The 27181-nt window shown below is 40.3% G+C and overlaps 1 protein-coding gene across 3 annotated transcripts; it reads right to left on the reverse strand.

Moving 5' to 3' along the window:
- Positions 1-9314: 9314 nt before the first annotated feature.
- cspg5b (chondroitin sulfate proteoglycan 5b) lies at positions 9315-22899 on the reverse strand. Of its 3 annotated transcripts, XM_061059519.1 has the most exons (7): positions 22301-22899; positions 16624-17413; positions 15338-15526; positions 14353-14431; positions 13841-13903; positions 12026-12178; positions 9315-10107 (listed from the first exon to the last, which is right to left on the reverse strand). In XM_061059519.1, exons 1-7 carry the CDS (start codon positions 22380-22382, stop codon positions 9499-9501), a joined length of 1965 nt encoding a protein of 654 aa, XP_060915502.1. In that variant the 5' UTR covers positions 22383-22899; the 3' UTR covers positions 9315-9498. The 3 variants fall into 3 exon arrangements, with proteins under 3 accessions (XP_060915502.1, XP_060915501.1, XP_060915503.1); XM_061059518.1 differs by lacking the exon at positions 13841-13903 and having other exon boundaries at positions 14269-14431; positions 22301-22895; XM_061059520.1 differs by lacking the exon at positions 13841-13903 and having other exon boundaries at positions 22301-22893.
- Positions 22900-27181: the final 4282 nt, after the last annotated feature.

Raw genomic sequence — 27181 nt, forward strand, 5'->3', positions numbered from 1 at the left:
TGTGTGTGTGTGTGTGTTTGCACTTGAGGTTAAAGACCAGTAGGTTAGTCTGTTTTAAATTGGGTAATGACCTGATTAAAGCAGAGAGTCTGAAAACGTGGATGGATTCTTGTGCAGTATCTATAGAGTGTGATAACGGTCTTACAGTGACCATTATGTGTTGATATCGATAGCTGGACTTGAACAATTGGTCATGAATACCACTGTGCTTTCAAATTCTAAATCAGGGTGAAAAGGCCAAGGGTTTTTACCTGACCTTTAGATTTATGTGCATGAATCTAATTTTAAAGCTGCTGCAGTGCAAACAGTACACTCCAGAGATGTAGACTTTAAAGCACTGAAAACCTGATTTTGCAATCAGCCTATTTTATGACTTATGGGTTACTTTGATAAAGGAAGAATATTCTACCAAATTATTTTTTGGATTTCAGAGATTTTTCAGTGTTTGCTCTTCTTCCTTATTTTTTTTATAGCTTGGTTCATTTTATCCTATTAGAAGTTGGTATGACTTCTCTATAAATTCTTAGGTACCGGTAATCGTCAACAATTTCTTTAATATGCCGCAGTAACGTTTGTGCAAAATGTGAAGAAATTGCTGAGGCTTCCTGAGATGTCACAGATTAGAGTGAAGTAGTGCGTTTCAGAAGAAATATGCCACAATAAATATAACGATATCTAACAAAAACCCAGTAGCAGCAACTCAAGACATGAATAACAACTGTAGAAATAATCAATCTTGTCTACGACAATGATGATGACTTTTTCAGGTCATGTAGAGGCAACAATATTAATTTCAGTTTTCAGTTTCATGACCAGCCAAAAACTCCTCGCAAGAGCTTTAGTACAATTAGAAACACAATAACTAAAAGTTAATCGTTTTTAATTGTTTTTATAAAAAGGTCAGTTAATAAAGATTGCCACCCAAATAAAAAGTCTTGCACTCATGCTAGTTGACCATCACTACCCTGAGAAATATACTGTAGCACATTTTCCTGTTTTCTTTAAATCTACTTTAATATCAATGACTACGACTTAAGACTTGCTTTGACAAGACTAGATAAGCAATTGGCCCCAGAACTCATGAAAACAGCAGAGGAGTCTTTGAGCTTTTGAAGCGAGAAACAATTTAAAGATGACATGCCTCTGCAAGCCTCCATAGGGCGGCACACTGAAGCCAACACTCTGTGAAAAACAACTCAAGTTAGCAAATTTGAACCCCACCCAGTCGTTCTGTTGTCTATCATGTCTTGTATCTAATCCCTTAATGTATAAGCACACATTGATTCAAGAGCTGGACAAGTTTTGGGGCTAAACTTTAATGATTTGAAGAAATTACACTTAAGTGTCTGAGTGAAGGTCGGTGTGCGAGTCTGACCCCAGTGTGACAAGATGGATCTACTGCTCCACTTCTGCTGGCTCAACACATGAGAGATCTGATTTCCATTAGCAATGAGGACACACACACACAACCAAACACACACACAGTCCCTCTCCTCTTGCCCCTTTATCTCTAGCTCATGCACTCACACATCTTTTATTGCCTCCTTAGCAAGCAAAGATTCTTTCATCACGACCAGTCAGCTCTTCCCTAGCTTCTCCCTGGCCAAGTTTAGATCGAAAGTGTTGAACTGACCTGCATCTCAACACACAGATCAGCGTGTGTGTGTGTGTGTGTGTGTGTGTGTGTGTGTGTGTGTGTGTGTGTGTGTGTGTGTGTGTGTGTGTGTGTGTGTGTGTGTGTGTGTGTGTGTGTGTGTGTGTGTGTGTGTGTGTGTGTGTGTGTGTGTGTGTGTGTGTGTGTTCCTTACAATATGAATTATTGAGTGTGTTATTGGAGGGACAGCTGGCTCTTGAACACATGAACTCCCTCAGTCAGAGAGACAGTCATAAGTCTGCAGTGACGGGAACACAGAGGAGGGAAATTAATGTTAATGCAATTTCACACTGACTCCACTATCAGCAGACCATGATATTATAAATAAATTAAGTGTTTATACGAGCTGTAAAGTCAATTACCACTAGGAATCAAATTAATGAATATTTCCCCCAGTAAAATAACTTATTTTCATAAGACTGACCTCAGTCTTTTTAAAAGAGGCGTCAGGGTGATATCTGAGGTGTAGAACAGACTCACTTGTTTGTTTATTGTTCTGACTAAAACTCCGGCCCTGAATCATCATGTTTTGTGTCAGTGATTGCATTTTTTTTGAGAGAAAAATTTGAACAAGTGACTCAAAATATGAAATGATGAACTTATCTAATTATGAAATGAATTATCACCTCTGTGCTGCCTGCACAGAATGTTCAAATCCATGCTTCTTTCTGTTTTACATGCTGCTTTTGTAACTTTCCAGCTTGTGCAAATAAGCCAGTGTTCTCCTGTTACTTATATTAATCTTACTCATATTTATAGATATATTGTGTGGTTGGATGAAAAGTTTGTTTTTATTGTGTGTCGGTTTTACTCAGAGTTTATAGTTTACTACACTCAGTTGGTCTTTTTTATTATTGTTGCATTTTCTATTATGGCTTCCTTTTAACCTAAGGAACAATTTATTTATTTTTTACGATATAGCATGAGCATTGATATTCTATGCATTATTTAGTGTAATGTTTTATAGTTTGGTTAGAATATAAACCTATGAAAGTTTTTATTTCCAGGACTTAATGTGAAAAGAAAAAAATACCACAGCTGGTAATTTCACAAGCACTTCTATCGCTGCTCATCCCTCTAAGCCTCACTGCCGGGGCTCCTGCTGTGTTGAGCCCCTCCCAATAGTGCACACCTGCGTCTCAGGGGAGAGAGTGTGTGTGTGTGTGTGTTGAGTTTGATGCCTCCCACACGCTTTGGTAAATTTGGGTTCCTTCCTTCCAGCAACCACTGGGTGAGAGCAGGGTGCAGCCTTTGGGTCCCCACCTTCCTCTCCACAGGTGTTCCTATCCTGCCTTCAGATATGTTCAGTGTGTGTGCATGTGTGTCAATGAAAGTGGCTCCTACTTATTTCACCTAAGAAAGGAAGTCATTCTCAGTAGCTTTACTTTTTTAAAATTTATTTTCTCTTACTCTCTTACTCTTACCCCTGTGTTCAAGCCCACATTGGATCCAAGACTTTGCCATTATAACAAGGACCTGTGGAGGAATGGGTAAGTAGAGCTGGAAAAAAGTGTTTAATGGTTAGTTATGGGAAAAAAAAGATCTCCTGAAATCTTTAACCTTTGACTCACCTTATCACGACATGCCATTTTTACATAATGATGTTAGATGTTCAAAATGTTTGCAATCATCCTTTATATTCTTTACAGCATGTACTGCAAATGCACACACTATTTTGTGGCGTTTAAACAAGCTAAATGTTGCGACTGAGAGGTAAATGTCAGCGGTTTTCAGCCGGAAACCTTCGCCACAAGAATGTGACCACGGGATATCGAGTAAATCAATATGGAAGCCGAGGGAGGAGGCTGCCGGTGGGGGACGAAGAGAGAGAGAGAGAGAGAGAGTGACACTACTGCAGTTGATAAACCATATGACAACAGCTGAAAGAGGGCAAGACGAGAGGTGGAGGAAAGGAGGCTGAGAGGATAAGAGAGGCATGATTTTAAGAGGAGTTCATTCTTCCCGTTTCACCTTTGACACGCAGGAAGCAGGTTAATCTGTGACCTTATCTGTGTGTGTTTTCGGGGTAATAAAGGATTATGTATGCCTCTATTGTAAACATGGATTAATTCTTCAGATAACATAATAAAGGATGCTTTAATTGCAAATTGTACAACAACATAAGGCGTGAGCATCCTTTAACAGATTAACACCCACATACACGCCCACAAGCATTCAACAGCCTCAAGTGAATTAGGACATTTTAGACATGCTCATATATTTTTAGAATTTATTTCACATAGGATTCTATTAACCATTAAAACCATTAAGCCCATTATTGTCTGTTAATACTTTAATTCTCAGTTAATAAATATTTTTGGCAAGTCTGACCCCAGGAGTAAATTGTGCTCTTGCCAGGGACTATTTTTGCTGAGGATTAATTAATACACATTTTGTGTGTTCATTATTTATTGGACTGACCCAAAATAAACATACGTATCTATTTTAACAAAGGGAAATGTAGGCCATTGCAACAGAGTGGCTGATTAATGTGTTTTGAATCTAAATGTGTTTTACAATAAATCCCTCTTCAAGTTTGGCTACATGTGAAATACTTTTAAGTAGGAATAATTCACTGGTTTGATGCCATTTTTTGTGTTTGTTTCCTGAAATAAATTCTCAGTTCACCTTAATAAGTGGGTCCCAACCTTTTCCCCTGGGAGCCGATGCAGACTAATCATCTCGTCAACCCATCAAGCTTTACCTGCTGTAGGTCACGTTATTCATTCAGCCCACACACACACCTGTGTTCTATCTCAGCTCACATCTCCTCCCCTCTAAGGTTTTTAAAAAAAGTGAGATCATGCAAGATCATCCTGATATCTTCATGATAACGTCAATTATCACAGCATCATGTTGAATCAGCACACACTCCCTCAGTCGACACAGTGAATGTTAATGAAGATGCAGATCAGCGGTTTCAAAGTGCCAGAGGATCTTATCTGGAGCTACAGTATGCAGGACTGTGGGGCAATGCTGCCGCTCAGTGGTTCATACAGGAGCTACACACACACACACACACACACACACACACACACACACACACACACACACACACACACACACACAGAAAAAGAGAGAAGTGGGAATAGCAAAGAAAATGTTTTAACTAAATTCGATAAAAAACACCTTCAAGTAATGAATGTTTTTTTTACTTCTCTATTTTTTTGTGGAGACTCTCCCCTGTGTAGTAGTTAAATATTTTCCAGCTTACATTGACAGACCAGGTCAGAAAGAGGTTATTTTAGTAAGGTAGTTTTGTTCATCAGGACTTTTTCCACATGAACAACCACATAATTACAATTCAGCTATTTTGACTTTGATCTTGGCTGCTACTGACCTGTAAAAGCACAAACAATGAGAGAACAGCTGTACGTGACATATCAAAAACTGTCAAAAACTAAAACAGGTAGTGGGAGAGCAGAGGAGAAAATAAAGAAATATTAAAAAATACTTACATATACATAAAAAAAAAATACATGAAATATACATACTAAGACAACAAGCCTTATAGTTGTCTATAAAGATGAGGAGTAGCTTCCTTATGTCTCTCACACTTTTATAAAAAATCTCCAACACATTCTAATCCCAGGTTGTTTAATGAAGACACTTTGTTACATCTCTTGAATAGTGACACACATGGTGACGTGTTTTGCCTGATATATAAAAACACAACTTTGAGTCTGTGTTTCTTTTGTTGAACATGCTGAAGGACTCGATTTGGGCAGAAAACCTACAAATATCAACATCTAAAACAGTAAATTGACATTTAGTTTCACATGGGAGTATCTTCTATACCCTACCCGTTTGTTCTTATGCTCCTGTATCTGTCTCATTGAAAGGACTCTGGTGCTAATAAACAATCAGGGTTTTTAAGGAGTTATTGAACGTCGGGCTGAACAAGCAGTGTTTCTCTGCTGTCTTTTGCTTCATCTTTAAAGCCTGTTTTACCGTGTGTTGCTGTGTGTGAATGTCGTGTTTCTTCATTAGCAACGTCCAATTGATGACAAGGTGTACCCAGACAAAAAGTTTACTTCTACTGTAGGCTACATCAAGCTGAAAAGTTAAACCACCAGTGATTTGCACCGTCAGTACTGATTCTTATTCCAAAAGAAACAGCTGCTTTGTTTTGCTAAGTTTGAATTTATTAAGTTTATCTGAAGTCATGAATTAAAAAGTGGGCCAGGATGCCTACAGACCCCACAGACCCCTTTTTATTCAGAGACTGTAAGTGGACTTGAGCTTGTATAATGCTTTTCTAGTCTTCTGACTACTTAAAGCACATTCTACACCATAAGTCACACCTACCATTCACACACTGATGGCAGACGCTGCTATATGTAAAGTGTCCATCAGTATTAACTAATCCAATTCATACACATTCATACGATACGGACGAAGCAGCAGGAGCAACTTGGGCTTAAGTGTCTTGCCGAAGGACACGTTGGACATGTGGCTGCAGGAGCTGGGGATCAAACCCCTGACCTTCCTTTTGAGAGATGACTGACTCTACTCTTTTTTGATTTGATTGTTTATAAGCATTCTCATGCACCCACTTTGAAAAATAGTTTCCTGGAGAACTTAATTTCAAAGTGAATGTATTTCAGTTTCAGGGTAACTTCAGGGGGAAACTTATTTTAGACTATTGAGCTCTTGTGTCCTTGCAGAGAAGTGCCGGGGCATTTATTGATGCCCAACAGCTTATAAACACTGACAACAAAGGACACATAGAGGACAAACTGCAGGCACCTTACAGACGGAGCAGCAGAGGAGAGCTCTGTAGAGGCTCTGAGAGGCATTGAGAAATAAAAACACACTCCACTTTGAAAACCTTGCAATTACTTGTTTCATACCAACATGGGCTATTTCATATAAATGAGAAAAACACAAAGGAAACACTCACCTTCTCCTGATCTATGTGGGAAGATAAGTTGCTTTTAAACCAGGAAAAAGTCAGAGAACCAAAGCTGATCCACTGTAGCCAAAAGCTGGAAACCAACAAAGAGGAAGTCACCTTGTGGGAATTGTGTTGGATATTTAATTTAAAATGCCAAAAGAAATAAAGTGACCTCTATACTTCCAGAGAAAAACACTGAACACCAGAGAAGATGGAGGTAAGATTCATATCATTATAAAGAACGGTACAAATATGACAAAAGGGCCTTGATAATATAATTATTCATTAGAAATTAATTAACTCCATTGTGTATCTGAGTTGTTTTTTTTTAAAGAGGAAAGTATTGTTTATTTGGTAACACTTGGTGTTCAATCTATTATAGCCTACTTCTAATAAAAATGTTTGATCTGTTTTTTTTAAATTTCAGATACAGCAGATATCTGCTCTGTAAGTATGAGCTCTCCTTTGAGAAAAATAACCTGAATATAAAAGGTAGACGCAACGTTAAATAACTATAACTTTTTGAAGTTCCCTTAAGATCTCTCACTATGACACAATCAATCAATCTTTAATCAATCAATCTTAATTTGTATAGCGCCAATTCATAACAAATTTGATCTCAAGCCAATTTACAAAAAGCAGGTAAAAGACCGTACTTTTTGTTATGATAAAACTCCTAAAAAAAAAACTCTCTATGTTCCATCTATCAACGCTGAAGGGAAATATGGTTGACCTACTGGTTCAGTTTATCTCGCAGCATCTGGCTCACTTTGCCTCATGGCCATCATTTTAGAAATAAAGGCTTAGCTTAGCAATTCAGGCTAATCTTTAGCTAAATTGTTCACATAATTTCATATGTTGGAAATTGACCAACATGTGTCATACACACCTGTATGCCTAGATAGATTTACTTTGACTTAAAAGCCATGATACATGGAATACAGAAAATGTACTTTAACAAAAAAAAAGTGTTTTTTGGAGGAAGAAGAAGTTACCTATGCGTCACATGCAGAATCGCTGCTTGTCAACAGACAAGGCGCTGCTTGGGGCTCCAGGCAAGTAGGGGGACCCCAAGGGCTTAGAAACTTTAAACCACAGCAGTGGCTCAAAAAGTGCAAATTTTGCAATGACGGTCAGAAAAAGCCCTGCTAAACATCACATGCATAAAGATTGTCAATTAAATTGAAGGAAAATAAAGACGAATTATCTGTGGGAGGGAAAAAAGAAAAAGGAAAAAATACAAAGACGAGTAAGCATCGGGGGACTGGCAGACATAATGGTGATGAACGTTGGCTGGAGGGGCCCCTAAACAATATTTGCTTAGGGCCCCGACAGACTCTAGAAATAGGCAAAGTCACCTAGAAATAGTGAGTGTGTTAACTTACCCACTGACTCATCTTACCCCACTCTTCCCTGTCCATTGTGTTTTAACTTGGGTTAAAAGTGTATCCCTTTTACTTATCCAAACAGAGAGTTTGTTCTGAATTGAATTTTATTTTCATGAAGAAAATATGTGTTACTCAGTTGTGTTTTACTAAAAGAGCAATACTTCAAAAGACAAACCTCCTTACTAAACATTAAAAAAAACATACTTTCCTGCCATGTGGCTCGTTGTAGAGTCACACTAAACACACTATCCTGTAAAAGTGCTAGTCGTCTGCAGCAACTCAAACACCTTAACTTATCTGATTTCATTTTGTTCAGTTTGATGATGGTGTGGTGTATTGTCAAATTTGTGTAGCTAGTATTTTAGTTCCTGTGCTGTAGAGTAAGTGTAGTAATGGCTTAATCTGCCACTCATCTGTCATTTAAACAAGGACACCAACACACCTCTTCATAGGCTGAGAGGGAAACAAAGATATTTCACAAACAACCTTCTCCTATTTTCTTCTTGTAAGATGCTAAGCTATAGCCTAAAGCTTTTAGCTTAACTTAAGGTAGCTAATGTTAGCAAGCTTTAGTTACATATTGCTGAGAAACAGACAATTTGTTGACCTAATGAATATTCTGAACTGAAAGGCTAGTAATGTGGGATATTTTTTAAATTCCAAGGAAGCTACAGTAAATTAAGAAATATGTAGATGTACATGTGCTGTGGTTGGTAGCCTACTGTAGATTTAAAAAAAAAAATCAGACTATAATAGAAACAAAGGTCACATGATTAGCCTTTAGCAGTTTGTTTGTTTTATTTACTGTGTCTTTTGAAGTGCATGCACCAGACGCTTTGAGATTGTTTTTGCGCTTCACTGTAGTGTTTGCTGTGTCCACAAGGAGGCAGCAGAGTCCATTATATTTATTCAACATGTCATTTGGCAACAAGACAGGAAAATATGTTCTTCTCTTATGCTAACTGAGTCTATATAGGTCTTAGTTTGTGTCTATATTGTCTGTCCATCTTCAGAGCACAACACCCACACTTGAATGTAATATCTATTTATTGAGGATTAGAAACATGAAAAAACATACAAAAAAAAGCCTGTGAAGACATTACAAAATCTTAAACACTTTATAGCAAAACATTTACACAAACCAATGATAACACTAAGGCTAATGTGGTAAACCTCTATAAAATCTTTATGAACTATATCTTCAGCAGTCACTAACATTGGCACCATGCTAGAAGAGCGTGTTCTTATGTTGGCTAGTGGTTCAATTTGTGCTTTTTTGAACAGAAACCTGAGCATTGAGAAGTCGTTATTTACATGTGTAAATATGTATGACTATACAGCGCTTTATGTGGCTGTTTTGGCGCATCCCTGTTTTCCCAGTTGTACTTTTCTGGCTCCGTGGACCAAGACAAGTTGACATGCTCATCTTGAAGGCATAAATGTAGGGAGGATGGATATATGACCTATAAACCACTAATACAAGAGTTAGAGCAATGATCACTTGATTGATTAGAGTATGACTGATGTTTGTGTGGCTGTGTGGTTGGCTGAAGGCCTGGTCAGGAGAGCGGCAGGGACCGGGTGCTGGCTGGGCTGTACTTCCCCTTGGATGGTGATGGTGGAGGCTGGGTGAGGTGAGGAGAGGAAGGGGAAGGACGAATGTGTGCAATTTTTTTCCCTGTCTCCTCATGCTCTGAATCAGGACCCTGTGACCGACCTCTGGGCCGCCGTAAAAGAGGCGAGCAGGAGAAAGAGGTGGGCATGGGGAATTGGTGGTGGCAGGCGGGGGAGGATAAGAAGGCAGGCTCAGTGTGACTACTGGGTAATGGGTGGCAACTTGGTGAGGGGTGACGGCAGGGCGAGGAATGCCTCCCTGACATGGGTTCCCGGGGACTGTGTGGTTGTTCCTTGATGTGTCTGGGTGACTTTGGCACCGTTGGTGACTTTGGTGTCTTGGGTGATTTGGCTGACTTAGGTGATCTGGGCATGGGGTGAGAGGAGTAGGAGTCGATGGTGTGAGCCAAAGGAGTTTGACTTAGAGAGGAGGCGGAGCCTCCATTGTTGGGGACCTTGTAGAGGAAGACATCATACTGAAGGGCTGGCCTCATGTCCGGATGGAGCTTGGCGTCTTTAGGGAGGAGCACTTCCAGGCCAATAGTGACTCCATCCTGATATGGGAATATGGTAAGTGGATAAGGAGGCAACAATGTAGGGACAGTCACAGAGAATAGTGAAATGAAAGTAAACAAAACATAGATGAACTATGAAACATTGGGCCATATTTCAAACATAATATCAGGACCAGTGTGCAGGATTTAGGGGCATTTAGTGGTGAGGTTGCAACCACTTAATTGCTTCCCCTCATTCTCTTGGAACAAGCCTGAAGGTGAGCTCTGTTTGATTTGTCCTTTCTTGTTAGTGCAACTGATGACTTTGATTTTGATTTATTTTAATATAAGTTACCTTTGATATTTTATTAATAGCTGAACCTCCGCCCACAATGATTCACATTTGTAGGTAAGTACACTAAAGAAAGATATGTACAAACATTGTATGTAATAGGAATGACACATGAAGCTGTTTAACCTATACTATCTTTGTTATTCTTTTCTTAAGAGAGCTAAGGATACCTGGAGTATCTCAATTTTCAAAAAGTGATCAGGCCATCTTCAAAGTTATGTCCTTCAGCCCTTACTCTCAATTGATGGATACACAGACACGAATAATTAGCATCAGACATAGACAAATGGAAAAGGACATAATGCTAAATATTCAAGAGATAACATTTCACACATGTAATGTGTTGAGGGTTATAGTAAAAAAAAAACAAGAAACACGTAGGTGCAAAAAATAAATAATATTCTCTTGTAGAAAAATAAAGACAGGATTATAATAATTAAAGCTATAAATAGATTTCAATATTTCTGTTTCCTCTCGATTGAAACTCAAGGGTAGATTAGTTTTAGTTTTAATTAAAACACTGTTACTCTAGTGGGAGTTCAGTTAATTTTGGAGAGCTGTCCATGGTACTGGATTGGTCCACACACTATTGTTTGTGTGGTCTAATCTGTGAGCAGCCTACTGTAGCACAAAAGCAGGGTCAGCCGTGCATTCTGTTATTATTAGCATGGGAGCGGTTGGGCAGTAGTTGGCTTCATCATGAGCATACATGCAGAGACAGAGAGCAAGCGAGAAAGAGAGCAAGTGAACAAGAGAGGGGACGAGAGAGAGAGAGAGAGAGAGAGGCTGGAGAGAAAGTAGAGCTCATAGCAACACACAGGGACAAGCTGGATAAAATTAAAAAGATTTATTCCAACAACTGTGAACTATAATCCTCCATGTATACCAAAAAAAGTACAAAAGAACCTCAAGTACATTAAAGTATTATAAATCACATTGAAAACCAAGACACAGCATGTGTTATATATTTATATAGATTCAAATATCAACTCCAAGCAAATACTTTGACCTCATGTAATCTAGACATATCCACTTATTAGCAAACATGAATAATTCGCAAATACAGATTCACTTGATTTTCACTTACTTCTTTAGCAAATTTTCAGACACTTTTTTGTTGATAACACCAATGCATGCGAGCAGGAGAGACATTAAGGCGGGGCAGGCAGAGGTGAAAAGGGAGAGGTTTTTTTTTTTTGGGGGGGGAGTGGAAGAAAGAAGACAATGAAGGAGCAAGAGTTCATTTGCAAGACCAAGGCAGGGCATCAGTAGAGAGGAGAGTCAGTCATTAGTTGGTCCAAGCCAGAGGTTTTAGTCCAGCGTTAGAGGCAGGTGGAGGAAGGAAAGGAGGCAGCGGCGCCACTATATGATCAGCGTTTGCATGGCGGCCTTGTAAACAGGACTATTGTGCTCTTCAAGTTGTGTCTTTGAATTCATATTGTGCTTAAATTTTGACTTCAGGGCCTGATCGGACTGTTTCAAATCCACAATGTACACGGTGTAAACAATGTTAGCCTATCTTGATTTGTTCTTATTAGTGTGTGCATTCTATATTTTTTTGGTCTCCACCACTGCACACTTTTCCAGGTGGTCATATTATACCAGGTTGTTCTGGACCATGTTTACCTCAGCGTTCTCCTCAGTGTTGTTGGGAGTGTGGGCGACAGAGGTGGGCCGGTTGTTCTCGTGTTTGGGGGAATGAGAGTTGAGGATGTTCATGGAGCCCTCTTCCTTGGCCTGTGGGGACTTTGAGGGGTCCACCTGCTTCTGAGGATCATCCTGTGGGGGAAAGTTTTGTGACTTGTTACACTTGCCTTGCACTTACAGTAAACACATTTCTATACATGCACACAGGAGAGAAACGTCACAGTTTTACGTAGATGTTCTGCAACCCTAATCTACATCAGTTAATCATGTTAGTATGATTGGGTGTTTCTGCATATCTGTGCAGACATTTAATGCTTTTCTCAAGATTTGGTCTAGAAACAACAAAGCATGTGTTCAGGGTACCTTGAAGACTAATAACTTCCTGTCCTTAAAAATTCTGTTGAAATTAAAATCATAAACATAATTTACAGTAAAGTCAGCAGCATTTCCCTGAAAGCTAAAATTGATATCTTTCAAGTTACACCAATAGGGGTCAGTGCATGGCTCATACTGGACCTGTGTGCTTGGACATTTATCTTATCAACTACTCATGCATCGGCATTTAAGAAAATACAAATTGGACCTCTGACATTTTAGAACTGCATTGCTGACCATGTGTCTGCGGGGGGCTTTTTAGCCTCTCGACCTGACATTTAGAGTATCCAGAAGTCAGTGTCACTCATCCAAAACTACTGCAGCAAAATGCCAGCAGCACTCTGGGAGCAGAAAGATAAGTCATAATGTGTCCACTTGATTTAACCCTGGAAATGGGATGAAAATGAATGTTTTTTAAATCCATTAAGATTGCGTTGCTGTTTACAAAGTGTATGTGTGTTAAATGTATGAATACGACACACCCATCACTGAGACAGCTGTTTGTCTATTAAACTACTGTGTCTGTGAATATGTGCATGTGTTCAGTCCATCCATCGACTCGCTGTCACAGACACGTGAAGGTCATAGGCACAGCAGGCAGGAAGTAGGGCACTATTGATCTGTCAGTCTAGCTACTCATGGACAACACTTGCTTAGCACAATTTCAAATATGGGACAACAACATTTTTTTTGAAAAGTCCCAGGAGCAAAAAGGGCTTTGTTCTCTTGATCTTATTGACTCTATGTTGTTAATCTCTGTTAACATCTGAAAGTATTAGCACGATATCCCAGTGTTTATTGAGATTAGAATTTAAACCAGGCATCAGTAACACTATATGTTGGCTTAATAACCCGGTATGTGAGTATGATTGATGAATACAAAACAGGGAAACACATGAATACATAGATAAAGAATAATGCATACACATTTATATTCAAGGACACACAGGCAAACACACTCATGCTCCTACTGAATGAGAATCCCTTTGTAGAAGCACTACATGCACTACCTGCAGGAGGGTAGAAAATGGAAGACCTGCTTCACAAGGACCCTAAAATGGCTGTCTGAATTTCACTGGCACAAGAACAGACCAAGCAGTAAAAAAACAAACAAAAGGAAGGCCAGGTTCCTTATTTAGTTTTTCAGGAAGCTGCAGAGGCACAGGTGAGAGACAGCTAATGTGGAACAACTGGCAACAGGAAGCCCTGCAGGAAGTGATTGATAATTTCAGCCAGCAGCCTCAGATCGAAAAAACCGCTGATCCATGATCAGATAAAGGAAGAGGATTTGTTAGTGAGGTTTGCAGCACAGAGGGGAGCCAAAAATCTGGCGGCTAGAGGTTGCACAGTGGATAGATTTAAAGCGAAGCCAGGAAGGGAGACTGCTGCAGATGATGTGAGCATTTCCACTTTACATACCTGGAAGTTGTTATAAGGGTTTTTTGGTTTATACTCCCAGGTATAGCCGGTTGTTGATGGCTTCTGAAGAGATCCATGTGTTTGAAAAGCATTAAACACACACATACTGCACATTCACAACTTAAGGGGGAAAGCTTGTGAAGAGTTTTGATATAGTAACCATGATGAGTTAGATGTGTGCATACCACTATTAGCTGATTGTAAGGTTAGATCTGTGCATAAAAAATGTGATTAAAAAAAATAAAATCACTTCCTAAGCTGACTGAGTAAGAAAACACAAGAGAGGTTATCACGAACAAACAGTAAAAAAAAGGTTTAGGTTAAAAGAGACAAGTTTTACATACAAGTGAGGTGACAGGAAGAGTAAGACGAAAGAGACGAACTGGAGGAGAAAAGGAGAATAAAACAGGAGGAGAGCTGGGGCGTACCTGACATATAATGTTGTCATAGTATGCCAGGTTGTGTGTGTGAGCTTGAGGAGCAGGCGGAGGGGTATCGCACAGTTTCCTTACGTTTGGCTGCGAGCCGTCGGCTGTTGTGGAAACGGAGAGGCCGTCCGTCTGTGGCTCGCTACTCTGTGGGCGGAATTTACTGCAAGAGGGCAAAGAGGAAAAGATGTGTCATAAATGTGTTCGGTTCAAGCAGTCTCTGCTATCGACTTTGTGAGTTATGCACAAATAAAATGATACCTAAATATGTATGTAGGTAGGCATGTGCTTGTTCATATTTAGATTTTTTATCTTTTTAATTGTATTCTTGATTGGTAGTACTGTGGAAACATCCAGTTGTGTTCAGTCTTTCAGCCCAAGATAAATGTCCTTATAGGGTCAATAAATGTTGTACCACATCGTATCATACACATAATTTGTTATCTTATCATATGGCATCGTATTTGTATTACATCATATCATATGATGTGTTAAGACATCATATGATATGATACGGTATTGTAATATTGCATCATATCTCATTGTATCAAACTGTATTATACAGCATCTCACCATATCATATCATATCATATTGAATTTATAATATAACTCCAGGCCCAAATTTTCCTACTTTACCCATCTACAGTGTGAACATTTGGTCTGGTAGACACATCACACAGAAAATATTCATCACAGTCTAAGAACTTTAATAATTCAGTGGAAACTAAAGGGAATTAGATCATCTCTAAGGACCAGTTTTCAGCTGGCGAGTAGAAATCAAATTGGATTTGATTAAAAAGATTTTTCCCGCTGTTCACTACTTATTCCACATCCCCATTAGGTTCCCCTCTCTCCCTGTCTTTTGCCGTTTCTCTGCTCTATAAATCACTTGCATTGAATATGATTTATCGGTTATGAGGTTGCAGAGTCTTCCAGGAATTAGACTGACTTAAATTAAGCACCCTCTCTTCATCACCCACACAATAGTGTAATTCACAACGATTATTTTCTCACTGTCACCATCTATTCTTGAACAACTTCACACACACACACACACACACACACACACCTGCGTTTGCGAAGGCGCTTGTTCTCATTCTTGAGGCGGTGCAGCCTCTTGGCAAAGAACACGATGATCATGAAGAGGAGGATGAGCACACTGGAGGATACGCCCACCACCACACACAACACCTGAAACTCTGTCACCATCCAGTCGCAGCGTGTGCCTTTATTCCAGATGTAGTCCTGCACGTTGCACCTGGAAAAGTTACAACATTGGCCTTTTTGATCAGCACTTTGAGGCTGTTGTTTTGGTTAACAGAAAAACACACCAGCCATATAAAGAAGCCAAAAGGTTTAACGTCAGTGTGAATACTCTGCACAAGTGCATTTATTTTATTTATAGCAACAGCATGTAAGCCAGAGTAAAGGGTGTAAAATGTTACTTAGAGCAGATGACATGTGTCCTGAGGTCTGCAGCAAAGCAGGGATTCAGCCTGCAGCCCAGCTCGTAATGAGATCAAAGGATCAGGATATGTGCGTGTATGTGTGTGTGTGTGTGTGTGTGTGTGTGTGTGTGTGTGTGTGTGTGTGTGTGTGTGTGTGTGTGTCTTTTACGAATTCTTGTCTTTTTCTGTGAAAATGTATGCGTGTGTTTTAAGAGAGCCAGCATGACTCAGCGTGCATGTATGTTTGTATGTGTGTCTGTACCCTGTTACTCAGTTGGTATGAAGACATGATCAACAGTTTCCTGCCAAGCTTACAGCGAGGCTGCAGGATAGGACAGATGGTGCAATCAAGATGTGTGAATCTATGAATGTGTGTGTATGTGCACAGGGAGTGTGTGTTTATTTACATGTGAATCCCTCCCTGACCTTAAAGCATTGTCATCTTCCCGGTACTTTCTATGAGTGTCTACATCGGCGGTCACTACACACTCTTTCAATTCCCTGCTTCCAAAACTGAGCTAATCCTTTGGCGACCCCGCTGTGATCTTGACCAGCCCTCATGACACATTAAGCCAACCCTCTGTCTCTGTGCGTGTACATGTTTTCAGTGTGTGTATGCTTCTCTGAAGTGTCCTAAATCTTTTCCTTTGTGTTAGGGAGGGAATATATTGGAAATCCTCCCAGGAAGATAATTAAAAAGGGGAATGTTTTAGGGCCTTAAAACTCCACAAAACCACCCCTGCTGCCCTTTTCATGCATATACTGTACGTATCCTCATGCTACTAAAAACTGATAATCCTATTTCTTTAATAAAAACAATGATTTTAAAAAACATTGCTTCTTACAATGTACCCAAGAAAAGGAAATGTCATGTCATGTTAATCAAAATGTTTTCTTGTTTTCTCACCGGCAGAAGGCACCCATTCCTGCCACCACAGTGCACACTCCTCCGTTAAAGCAGAAATTGGGTTCAATGTCACACTGAGGCACGCACACCCCAGGCCCCGAGCGCACAAAGCCGAGTCTGCAGCCGTCAGCCCCTATGGCGCCACCAAAGCCTACACTATCACCACTGCTCGGCCGTGGCCTGGGAGTAGCCAGTAAGGAGGGTTTGCTTTCTACCTTAGGACCCCCGTTAGGTCTCACATTTTCAGAAACAACAGGAGCACCAGACAGGAGCGGGTTCTCGTCCTCCATGTCAGGCGGGGGGGAAGGGGTTGGCTCAGGGTCTGGGGTTGGATCTAACGCAGAGAGGTCGTCATCGGGGGAAAGGTAGTCATAAAAGTCAGAAAGCGTCCATGCAGTTGGACCTCCACTTTTTTGCTTCTGAGGTTTTGGGACTTTGTCCCAATCCAGAGCACCATCAGGCGGAGCAACATCCGGGGTAGGGCTATGAAACGCCACGGTGATGACGTCATCAGACATGGGGTTTCCTGGTTGGTCTGGACCCGCCCCTCCAGCAGTGAGCTCTTCTCCCCCAGTTGTGTCCTCTTCTATGAAGTCCAGGTAGGTGTGTTTTTGAGAATGATGACGTTTAGTGGAGCTAAGCGGGAGTGTGCCCCCGAGCCTGAGCCCTGCTCCTATCAGGTGATCTCTTTCTGCTGAGTCATCGCTGAGCACCATCCCAGTATTCAAGGCCCCCTTGTTGACAGATGATTGGTTGTGGTGATGATGGTGCCTGCCAAGCGAATGCCTCCCTGTCAGTCATACACAAACAAGCATTAAAGATCCAATTGAACAATCATGTATCATACTTCGATCAAATTGGAGGGACTTAAAACAACTTTGATACAAATTTTAGTTCCAACCAAGTGAATTGATTGGACAAGAGGTATTCCATGAGAGCTTATGTGTAGTACAGCAGCACTGGAACATTTTACTATATGTATGCATTAGTCCCTCTCAGGTGTTCTAAATACCATAAAATAACAATTAAAGCAAACTGTCTTTGTCTTAGTCATGACATACGCCACTAAAGCAACTGTCAAAAGACTATTTTTTCACCTGTAACATAATAAATCCAAACATACAGATTTAAACATACAAAATAATCATCAAACATTCACAAGAAAGCAAAAGTGCAAGAAATGTAGGTGTTGCTTTTTGTGTTTCAACAGTCCAGTTCCAGTCAAGCTGTAAAACTAGTTGTCTGGTTTTGCTAAATGAATGAACAAAATAAATCAGATGTAGTAAACTGCTGTGTAAAAGCAATATTACTTTTTGTGCTTTTGTACTAAATATCAACATCTATCAATGAAAGAGCACAAAGAAGATTTTGTCATTGATCTTGTCCAAATGTAGATTTTAAAAAATATATAACAAAGGCATGTGTGCACACATTATCATGTTTCTTTTGTGGATTGGAGCCTATCCCAATGTACTAGCTCTGTTTAGTTTGATAAGCACTGTGGCCCAAGGATGAGATGTGAATAATTTAAACAGATCCCTATAGTATTCTGCAGAAAGGCCTTCAAGCTGTACAGGCTCGTTTTCTCGAAGATTGCTCTTACGTCAACATATCCTTCACCATAGATTTAGCTAAATTCAACAAACACAATACGATAAAAAAAAATGCAATAAGAAAAAATTGGGTTTTCATAAAAGAGCTGCCTTGTGGAAAACGGTGGCTCGGCAAAGAAACCCTCTGCTGTGGTTCCTGGTTAAAAAGCTAAGTGATTCATTATCATGAACTCGGAACAAGAGCTGAGGACTGCTGTGTTATCAGACCATGGTGATGCAGGATTAGGCATGTTGAGTGAATGACTAATGTGCTCTACTGACCGAGACCGGGTGAGGATTAGATTAGGATTTAGAGCTATATGTTGGAGGCTGACTTGTCAGACACTTCTCCTGTACATTGCAATCTGCACAAAGTCACAGTGGCAGTGATAGAGAGGAGAGAAGAGAAGAACAGACTCACAAGAACCCTTACATCTAATTGATGAGCTAGTCATTACAAACTCACTTTTCTGCAGCCAAACTTTGTTCAGAACCAACAAACTCTTTTAGAAACAAGTGGAGATGCCAAAGTTTCCATAAAAAGGAGACCTGTAGGGCTGATTTTTCCATAGACTGTATAATACATGGACATAGTTTAAGTGACGTTACCCATTGATTTCTGAAGCGGACTTTTAAAGCCCATCAATGGCGGTCACATTGTTGGAAAGGCCGTCTCAAACTTACATCCGGTCAACCTAGTAACAGGAAAAAAGCTGGAGCTGAGGCAGGCCTTAAGCCCTCTGACAAACAGCTACAATGTGCCTGCCCATCAGTTAGATCAGCAACGCCTACTATTATGAATACCTTTTAGCCCAGATATCATCAAACCAGATGGAGATGTAGAAAAACATCAACCCCCGTACAGTGAACTATTCAGACAAAATTCGTCTTTCCAACCAGGCTCTAAACATGTTTATTTCTCCCGTAAAAAAAAGGCATTTTAGAATGGCGCTGAACTGGACTTTTGCAGTCTCAAGTGAACACTTGAGGAGCTGCATATTTTTGCACTTTCACAATAGCTTCATTTGTCATGTCAACACCAGAGGTTGCAGCTTGAGCTTCCATCAGTAGTTTGATGCTAACAGATTTTAAAGATAGATTAATGAGACTACTGAATACATTTGGAAAATACATGTATTAATTATCTTGATGACACATGAAGATTGATACCAATTGATGCTAATTATCAAGCTAAAGCTAGCATTTTTTTTTAGCTTAGCTTAGTACAAAAACTGTACACATGAAAAATGGCCTCCCTTGCCCTGTCCAAAGGAAACAAAATCCTCCATGAATTCTTTCATTAACCTCTGAACAGATCGAATAAAGCTGTTTTCATTTTGTTGCAAAGTGGAGCTAACTGGCTGCAGGCATTATAGTTAGCACACATATTAAAAGTGGTATCAATTTCAGAAAGAGGGGTTCGGTAACTTCTGGCAGAGCAACCAAGTGTTTCAAATGTTTCTGCTTAGCTATGCTAAATGGTAGCTAGTAGCATTTTTCAGTAAGAGCCGTAATAATTTGAGATCTATCTTTAAAAGAAAGTAACATTTTGCATTTAGTTAGAGGATTGGACAGAGACTGTTCCCAATCATTTTGCAAAGGTAAGCAATGCTTAAGCTGCATGCATACATTTATCAATTGGAACATAGGAGTAGGAAGACTTTTTGGATGTAAGTTGTAACAGCAATAAAAGCATACGTGTGCATTTCCCACAGTTTCAAATATATCATTAGTGACAAGAAAGAAAGAAAGAAAGAAAGAAAGAAAGAAAGAAAAAAAGTGATGTTGATCAGTTTTGGGAAATGTTTTCCTGCACTGAGTTAATGTTCCCACAGTTTACTGAATTCCAAGGACCCATTTATACACACTTTTCCACTGACAAAATACTTGGCTGGATGGCTTCTCCTCCACTGCTTCCCTCAAATCACTGTGTCCAATGAGATCACTGTGTTCAGTGTCTGGCACTTCCATTCAGAGCTAATACTAAAACCATCTGAACGTGCCTTGAGTCACGAAGACTAGTGGTGGCAGAGAAACCATGAGATCCTCCTCAAACACACACACACACACACAAACACAGACAGACACACACACTCTCTAGTTGCCATGGTGAGATGTAAAGAGGTGCCATGTTGAAAGGAGGAGTGGAGCGAGGGAGTTGCAGTGGAAACAGAGAATCTAGTGTTTCGCTCTCTCGCTCCCTTGTTTTTCAATCAATCAGCTGCCAGTCAGTAAGTGTTGATATGCCAACTCCAGCTCTGAGAAAAAATCTGGTAAGGAAGGAACATGAACACATCATAATCTGTAAAAAAAATAAATAGACATGCACGTTTACACTGACTTAAAGTGATTCAAATTTCATTTAAAAGGTTCAATCTGCCAATTTGTTCCCTGTTGAGATTTAGATACAGCATCCTGTTAGAAGCTGGCAGTCTCACAGCGATTATGAGGGAAAAAGGGGAACATGAAGAGATTACAAGAGCAAGACGAGCAAATTGAACAAACAGGCCCTTGCCCCTGCCCAGCAATTCGATTTCCCTTTAAAAAAGTGTGTGATTTTTGCCTTGAACTGTTTGCTGAGTAATCACCATGGTAATGCATTTTACCTGAGGTCACTATGCTTGGCTGGGTCGAAGAATCCCAGCAGCCTTGTAATTACACAAATTCTAAAAATGTAAACCTGTTTGAAGGCTCTTAAAAACTTCCCAAGAAATTCATTTTTTGGTGAGAATTTAGATCTCCTTTAAAACAGGCTGCCACACCCAACCATTTTAGTTTTTCTTTTTTCTATTAAAGCTGTATCCTTCCACCTTGGTGCATGTGTGTGAATAGAGGGGAGTCAGTGAGATGCTGATGATCTGATCTTTTGTAACAGTAAATGAGATTTCTGGGGCTACAGGGCAGATGGACCTCACAGTATGCATTCACTCTGACAGTGAACAAACACACACTTACATGGCAGAGCCCCTCTGAGTCTGGCTTTTTTTCCCATATGCTATGCCAAGGAAGCTACTTTTTATTTGTTCTATATGCAAGGGTACATTTTTTTGGTTTTATACAGGACTCACACAATTAAGAAAAGTATTTCAGGCTATGTATTAACAAGTATTACCTGATTTAACAAGCAGCCAAAAAGAGGGCTTGAAGACATTATGATTTTTGAACATAAAAGAGTACAAACGATTAATGAATTAGCCAAATCAAAGAAATAATAACGGGTACATTATTCAATAATGGTAAACATTTGCTCTTGATTTATATAGCCTAATTATTTAATGTCACAAACCTGCTATTGAAGCAAAACTTTACATCACTTGCACCAATAACGTGGTTTGTCCCAAAAATGACGTAATCATAGTTTACTGAGATATATCTGAACCTTAACAGAATATTAACATAAGCCTCAGCTTTTTTTTAAAGCTTTTAATTAGATTGAATTTATGTAAAAGCAAAATAAATCTTTTCACTCCACATGTGCAGTGAAATAGAGGTTATTCTTTACGTTTCTCTTAATGAGTCGAAAGAAACCCCGGGTTTTGCAGTGTAAGAGAGGCTCGTAGCTTTTTTTTTTACCGGTCAATATGTCACTGTGTTAACGCCTGGTTACACATTGAGGGCGAGAGGTGCGGCGAGAAGGGGCGGGAGCGGTTAAAAACAGTGGCGGCGCGTGCCCACGTGAACCCCGACGACCCTCTGGTGCACGAGCTACCCTGTTGCTGGGCAGCGACTGCAGCGCTCATTTCAACATTATGATTTTTTTTTTCACGTGCAACTATTCTCATTGCTCGCGCCGGCATGGTATGGCATGCAGATACATATATATACATACATATATGTGTGTCATAGTTTCCCCAGTGCTTATCTTAACGCAGAAGGCGAGGGGAGGGAGGATGAAGCAGGTCCGATTGTCTTGGGCATCACCCTAAATGTATCATCAATTCATTTGAAAAGACTGCTGCATCATAATGCTGCAAATGTATTTGTCATTTTTCATATAACATCCATATATCAATGCATGCAGGTAGCCTATAGTATTTTTTTACGCACGTACAGGGTGGGACTCTGGTATGGAGCAGCGGGCTTACCGTGAGCTTTAAGGGGTGCGATGACCAGCGAGATGGTCAGCAGCACATGCCAGGTCCCCAAAGGACTGTCAGCACGAGCCATAGTTTGAGCTTTTCCTTTGACACGCTTCTGCTAACTGAGAACCTGATCGTCCCTCAAGGTACCGGTCAGATTGTGGGACTGTACGATAATCCTCACAGCGGATCCTCCAAAAGTTCAGATCTTGCCGGTTTTCTCCATGTAGCCGTTATCCTCCCTCACAGCTTCTGAGTGCGTCTGGACCTTTTAACAGCTCGGGTTCGGTTCCATTGTACCACGCGGGTCGCCTCTCCTCCACACCTTTCAGCGCGCGTGTCCCTCTGCGCTTTTGGGGGTCCGTCGACCGGCAGCACGAGCAACACCGCGAGGGCCAGTGTAGTAATGCGCGCGACCTGCGTGATTTTAATGAGCCGGGTTCACTGCTGCATGCCTTCATGCATGTAGTCCGTTAAGCTGTTCCCTCTAGAAAGGAGCACGGCAAAGCACGGCAAGACGCGCGCACACTGTGCGTTTGGGTGTAAATGTGCCAGAGCATGCACGCACGCGCACACACACACACACACACACACACACGCACGCACACACACACAGTCACACAGTAGAGTAAATGTTAATCAGTGGACAGCCTGAGCTTACTGTTGTAGAATGAGGGATTTAAACAGCGTCTGTTGTCACTAGAAGTCAATATGCTCCATTTTACACAACAGCTAATGTGTGAACAGTGTCCACGCCCCCCACCCCCCTCTCTCTGTGTGGTATTTATATGTCAGTGGTTTATTTGGGTGCATGTGTCTTTCACCATCAGAGAGAAGAGTGTAGGTTTGCACAATACAGTTAATCCTCTTACTTTTTATTGTAATAGGAACAAGACAATAGCATCTGCTACTTGATGTCACCCCCACCGGCCCCCAACCCTCTAGACACTCAGATTCCCACTGAATCAACGTATATCTTAAATGAATCCCTAGCTCAAATCCTGCTCGCAGTGACAGGAGAGTGGGGTTGTATATGAGGAGGAAACCGTACAGTGAGGGAGAAGGAAAGAGAAATGTATGGACAAAAGAGGGGATGAGAGAGGGAGATTGTGTGTGTGTGTGTGTGTGTGTGTGTGTGTGTGTGTGTGTGTGTGTGTGTGTGTGTGTGTGTGTGTGTGTGAGTGTGATGGGATTCAGGGGACCGGCAGACATGAGCTATAGTGGCTAACGTTGAGGAGATGGAGCCTCAGAGTGGAGGAGAAAAAACAACAGAAAAATGTTCACTGATGCTCTGCCAAACAGAGCAGAACGAAATTGTTTCCGCACTCGTTTACCCCCCACCCCCAAACACACACACACATATACACACACACCCTCATCTACTATTATAAATATAGGCACATATATCCCATCTTTAGAACTCTCTCTGTATAGCAGAAGATCTATACCATGTGTTTTGTTTTTTTCAGACAAAGGAAGGGTCAGTACTGGGCAGCATGAACAGATGGATCACACTGAGAAACAGAAAGGAGGAATAGAACACCTTAATCTACGCCAAGCCCTGTGTCTGTGTCTGTGTGTGTGTGTGTGTGTGTTTGTGCATGTTGTGATCAGGCCATGTTGGTTTTCTATCATTCCCCTGTGTTGAACAGGGTTGGGTGGACAGGATGTCCAGATCCCCTATAGTGTGTTCTCTGTGTGTGTCTCTGAGATTGTCCAATGTTGCAGCATCCACCCCAGAGTGAAGAAGATGCTGATTATTAAGCTACATAACATAAGGGGTTTATGATTGCCAGGTAAGCACTGTGTGGTCTTTCTTGAGCAGCAGAGGATCTTTTCATTATCACATGGGAAGCTCATCCATTGAACATGCAGTACACCCAAACTTTTATTAAAGCAGGGCTAATTTTTTATGTCAACCTCATTTAAGACTCTATGGAGGCGATTGATGTCCCGCCCCTTTTAAAAATGAGACAAAGAGATTAGATTAAAAAGACCCTTTCTTTAATTCCTCTCCACACTTTCCCTTTGATGGGCTACCTCTTGGTTAGATCACATATGGTAAAAGTAGTAAAAGTAGTAGGGGAGTGGTGTACTGGTAGCTCAGCTGGTTGAGCTCATACGATAAAGAAAAGTCTTGAACATGGAAACTCCTCAGATGTCACTGTAAACTACAACTGTGGTGTTCGGTGGATTAAACAATTTTACAGAAACCAATTCACATTTTAGACTTGTGAAAACTTTGTTATTGTATGGTTCTCTGATTTTTGTGAGTTGCCACTTCCGTTTCTGGATATTGAGACACAGTATATGGAGATATGGCAGTAGGCCGAACATAGATCGAGGGTTATTAATGGCAGTGGAGCTACACATACTACACCAATAATCAACCATAAATGCATTATTAGAGTTTAAGCGTATTAGCATGCAAGGCTGAATGGTGTTAAGTTGAACAACTTGAAATCAAGTTAAAAGTCAACAATACCTCAAGCAAGATTTTTTGATTCTCTTTCTTGTTATGCCCTTTCTGTGTTTCTTTTTCCTTCCCACATAACTCTCTATCTTGGAGTGACATTAGACAATCAACTCAGTTTCGAACAGCACACCAGTGACATCCAAAAAAAGAGCTATCAAAGATTGTCAGCCATCCACAAACTGAAAGGACTTTATGTTTCCCCCCATCTCCTCCTGCTGCTGTATCAAAGCTTTATCCAACCCATCCTAATGTATTGTTCCATCAGCTTCTTTAACATGTTATCTGTTAAAAACGAGGCCCAAACTCACACGCATCACGACCACAGCTGCAAGAATAATTGGTCTCCAAAACCGAACTTAACAACAGGGCCATCACATGCATTGCAACCTTCATAGAACAGGACACCACACATCCACTGAACACCCACCTCAGCCCACTTCCCTCAAGACGGAGGTACAGAGCACTGAGGTGCAGAAGGGCTCGCCTTGGGAAAAACCTGGCAAACAAACAAAAGGCCTTGCTGAACAGGCCAGAGTGGGAACTCTTGATAGTTGTTTAACTCTGATTGTTTTGTACTCTGTGTTTTGTGTATGTGCTGTTCTTTGGTGGGAATTGTCTGTTTGGAGAGAGACAGTGCTGTGAAGAGGAATTTCCCCATGGGGACAATAAATTCTAAAAGTCCTAAAGTCTAACTCTTTCAGATGATGGTGCATGCATGAAGGTAGGACCCAAACACAGATGGTATAGGCAGACATATGAAATTTATTAAGCATAGGCCTATATGGCTTCTAGACAGGTATGAGCAGTTTAAACGTTTAAAGGGTTTTTAAAGCAGTTTAATCGGAAACAACAAACATGCAGGTTGGTACAGGGTTGGAGTACAAGAAAAATTCAAGAGGCAAAAGCTTTACAGAAATGAAGCAAAGTAAAGCAGCGGTTTTACAAGGCTGAAAGGCTTGTGAATTGGTTTGGGTTGTGTCATACGGGAAATTAGCTACAGGTGAGCAGGTTAAGTGGAGAATTTCATGTGGTTAACACGTTTTATGGTGATACAGGGAGCAGTAATTAAAAAAGTTTCATGCTTGTATGTGAGATTTTATACATTCAACAAATGTTCTTGTTTTGTCTTTTAAAAAGGAATAAACTACATGCATGTAGAACATTATTCTCTATCAGTGTCAAGGTCGGTTAATAAGTTTATTTTCCTTTTGTTTTCAGAAAAAAAAAAGACCATCTGATGGTCAAGTTTGTTCCTTTTGATTAAACTGGGAACGCATCCATGAAGTCAAAACCCTGTAATAAACAAACAATCAAAAACAGAAAAATCTGTGGTTTTTTTTAACATGTTTTATGATAATAATGACAACATAAAGTAATATTTCTTAAACCAGGCATACTGCCAGCTGGATTGGTATTGTCAATTATTGCCTTGATGCAAACTTGAGTTGGTGCACAGAAATGACTTTTGGCTCCTGTTCTCCTTAAATGTAGAATCCAGAAATCTCAGTTTTGAGTCATATACTTTTCCTAGTCTTAATTTTTCTAATGTGTACCCACATTGAACTCTGAATTTTCTTTCTGTTCTCATTTTCCCTCTTTAGTTTATTGTTGAAGCATTGTGCTGTGCAGTGGGGGATGCAGATAACCCCACAACATATACTAAATAACCTATTCAAACTTCATTGTATATTAACTTGTAATATTTAACTGTATTTTCTTGTAAAAAAAACATATAAATCTGTATATTGGTTAGGGTTAGTATGTATATTTTGTGTATTTGGGTTTAGTATTAGTATTTGTATATTTACTGATGTTAGGCTTGCTCCAACAGTATTTCGTTGTACTTGTACAGTGACAATAACGATGTATTCTTATCTTAAAAGGCTTCCTCTATTATCCCCTACACGGCATGCTAACACCCTCTACTGGAGGCATCGCACATTGCACTTTGACAAACCACACGTTTGTAATACACAACTGCACACGTGATCGCCACACGAAGGAGAAACCACTCGGCTGCCCCCAACAGGCTGTGGTACCCCGCTTCGCTCCCACCCCACACTATTAAAATTGTAACCAAACACATAGCAAGCAAAAAAATATAAATGTTAGGAGTACTCAACTCCCCCGGGGTCTTGGCTTGAGACAGGGTCCATGTCCAACAGGGCTTCGCTGGACTGCGTGGACGGGGTTTGAGAGGAGCGATGGAAGCCACGGCACAATCAAAATCACACAAAAAAAAAAACAATAAATACAAATTACAACAAAGTACTTGACTTTAACGTTGTTAAATTATAAAAACATTTCCAACCAAGCACACTTCAAACTCATATGCTGGTGTGCATCATTTGGTCACCTTTCTTAAGAAACACTAGTAACACAAGATAAAAGGGGAAAGTTGCCTTAAATGT

This window comes from Labrus mixtus, chromosome 16 (assembly GCF_963584025.1).
Source record: "Labrus mixtus chromosome 16, fLabMix1.1, whole genome shotgun sequence".
Taxonomy (NCBI): Eukaryota; Metazoa; Chordata; class Actinopteri; order Labriformes; family Labridae; genus Labrus; species Labrus mixtus.

Coding starts and splice junctions, on each gene's coding strand:
- cspg5b (XM_061059518.1), bottom strand. CDS start 22,382: ATGGCTCGTGCTGACAGTCCTTTGGGGACCTGGCATGTGCTGCTGACC. Junction 14,432..15,337: donor AAGCGCCTTCGCAAACGCAG/GTGTGTGTGTGT, acceptor GCCCTCTTGCAG/TAAATTCCGCCCACAGAGTA. Junction 10,108..12,025: donor ACACTGAGGAGAACGCTGAG/GTAAACATGGTC, acceptor TTCCCATATCAG/GATGGAGTCACTATTGGCCT.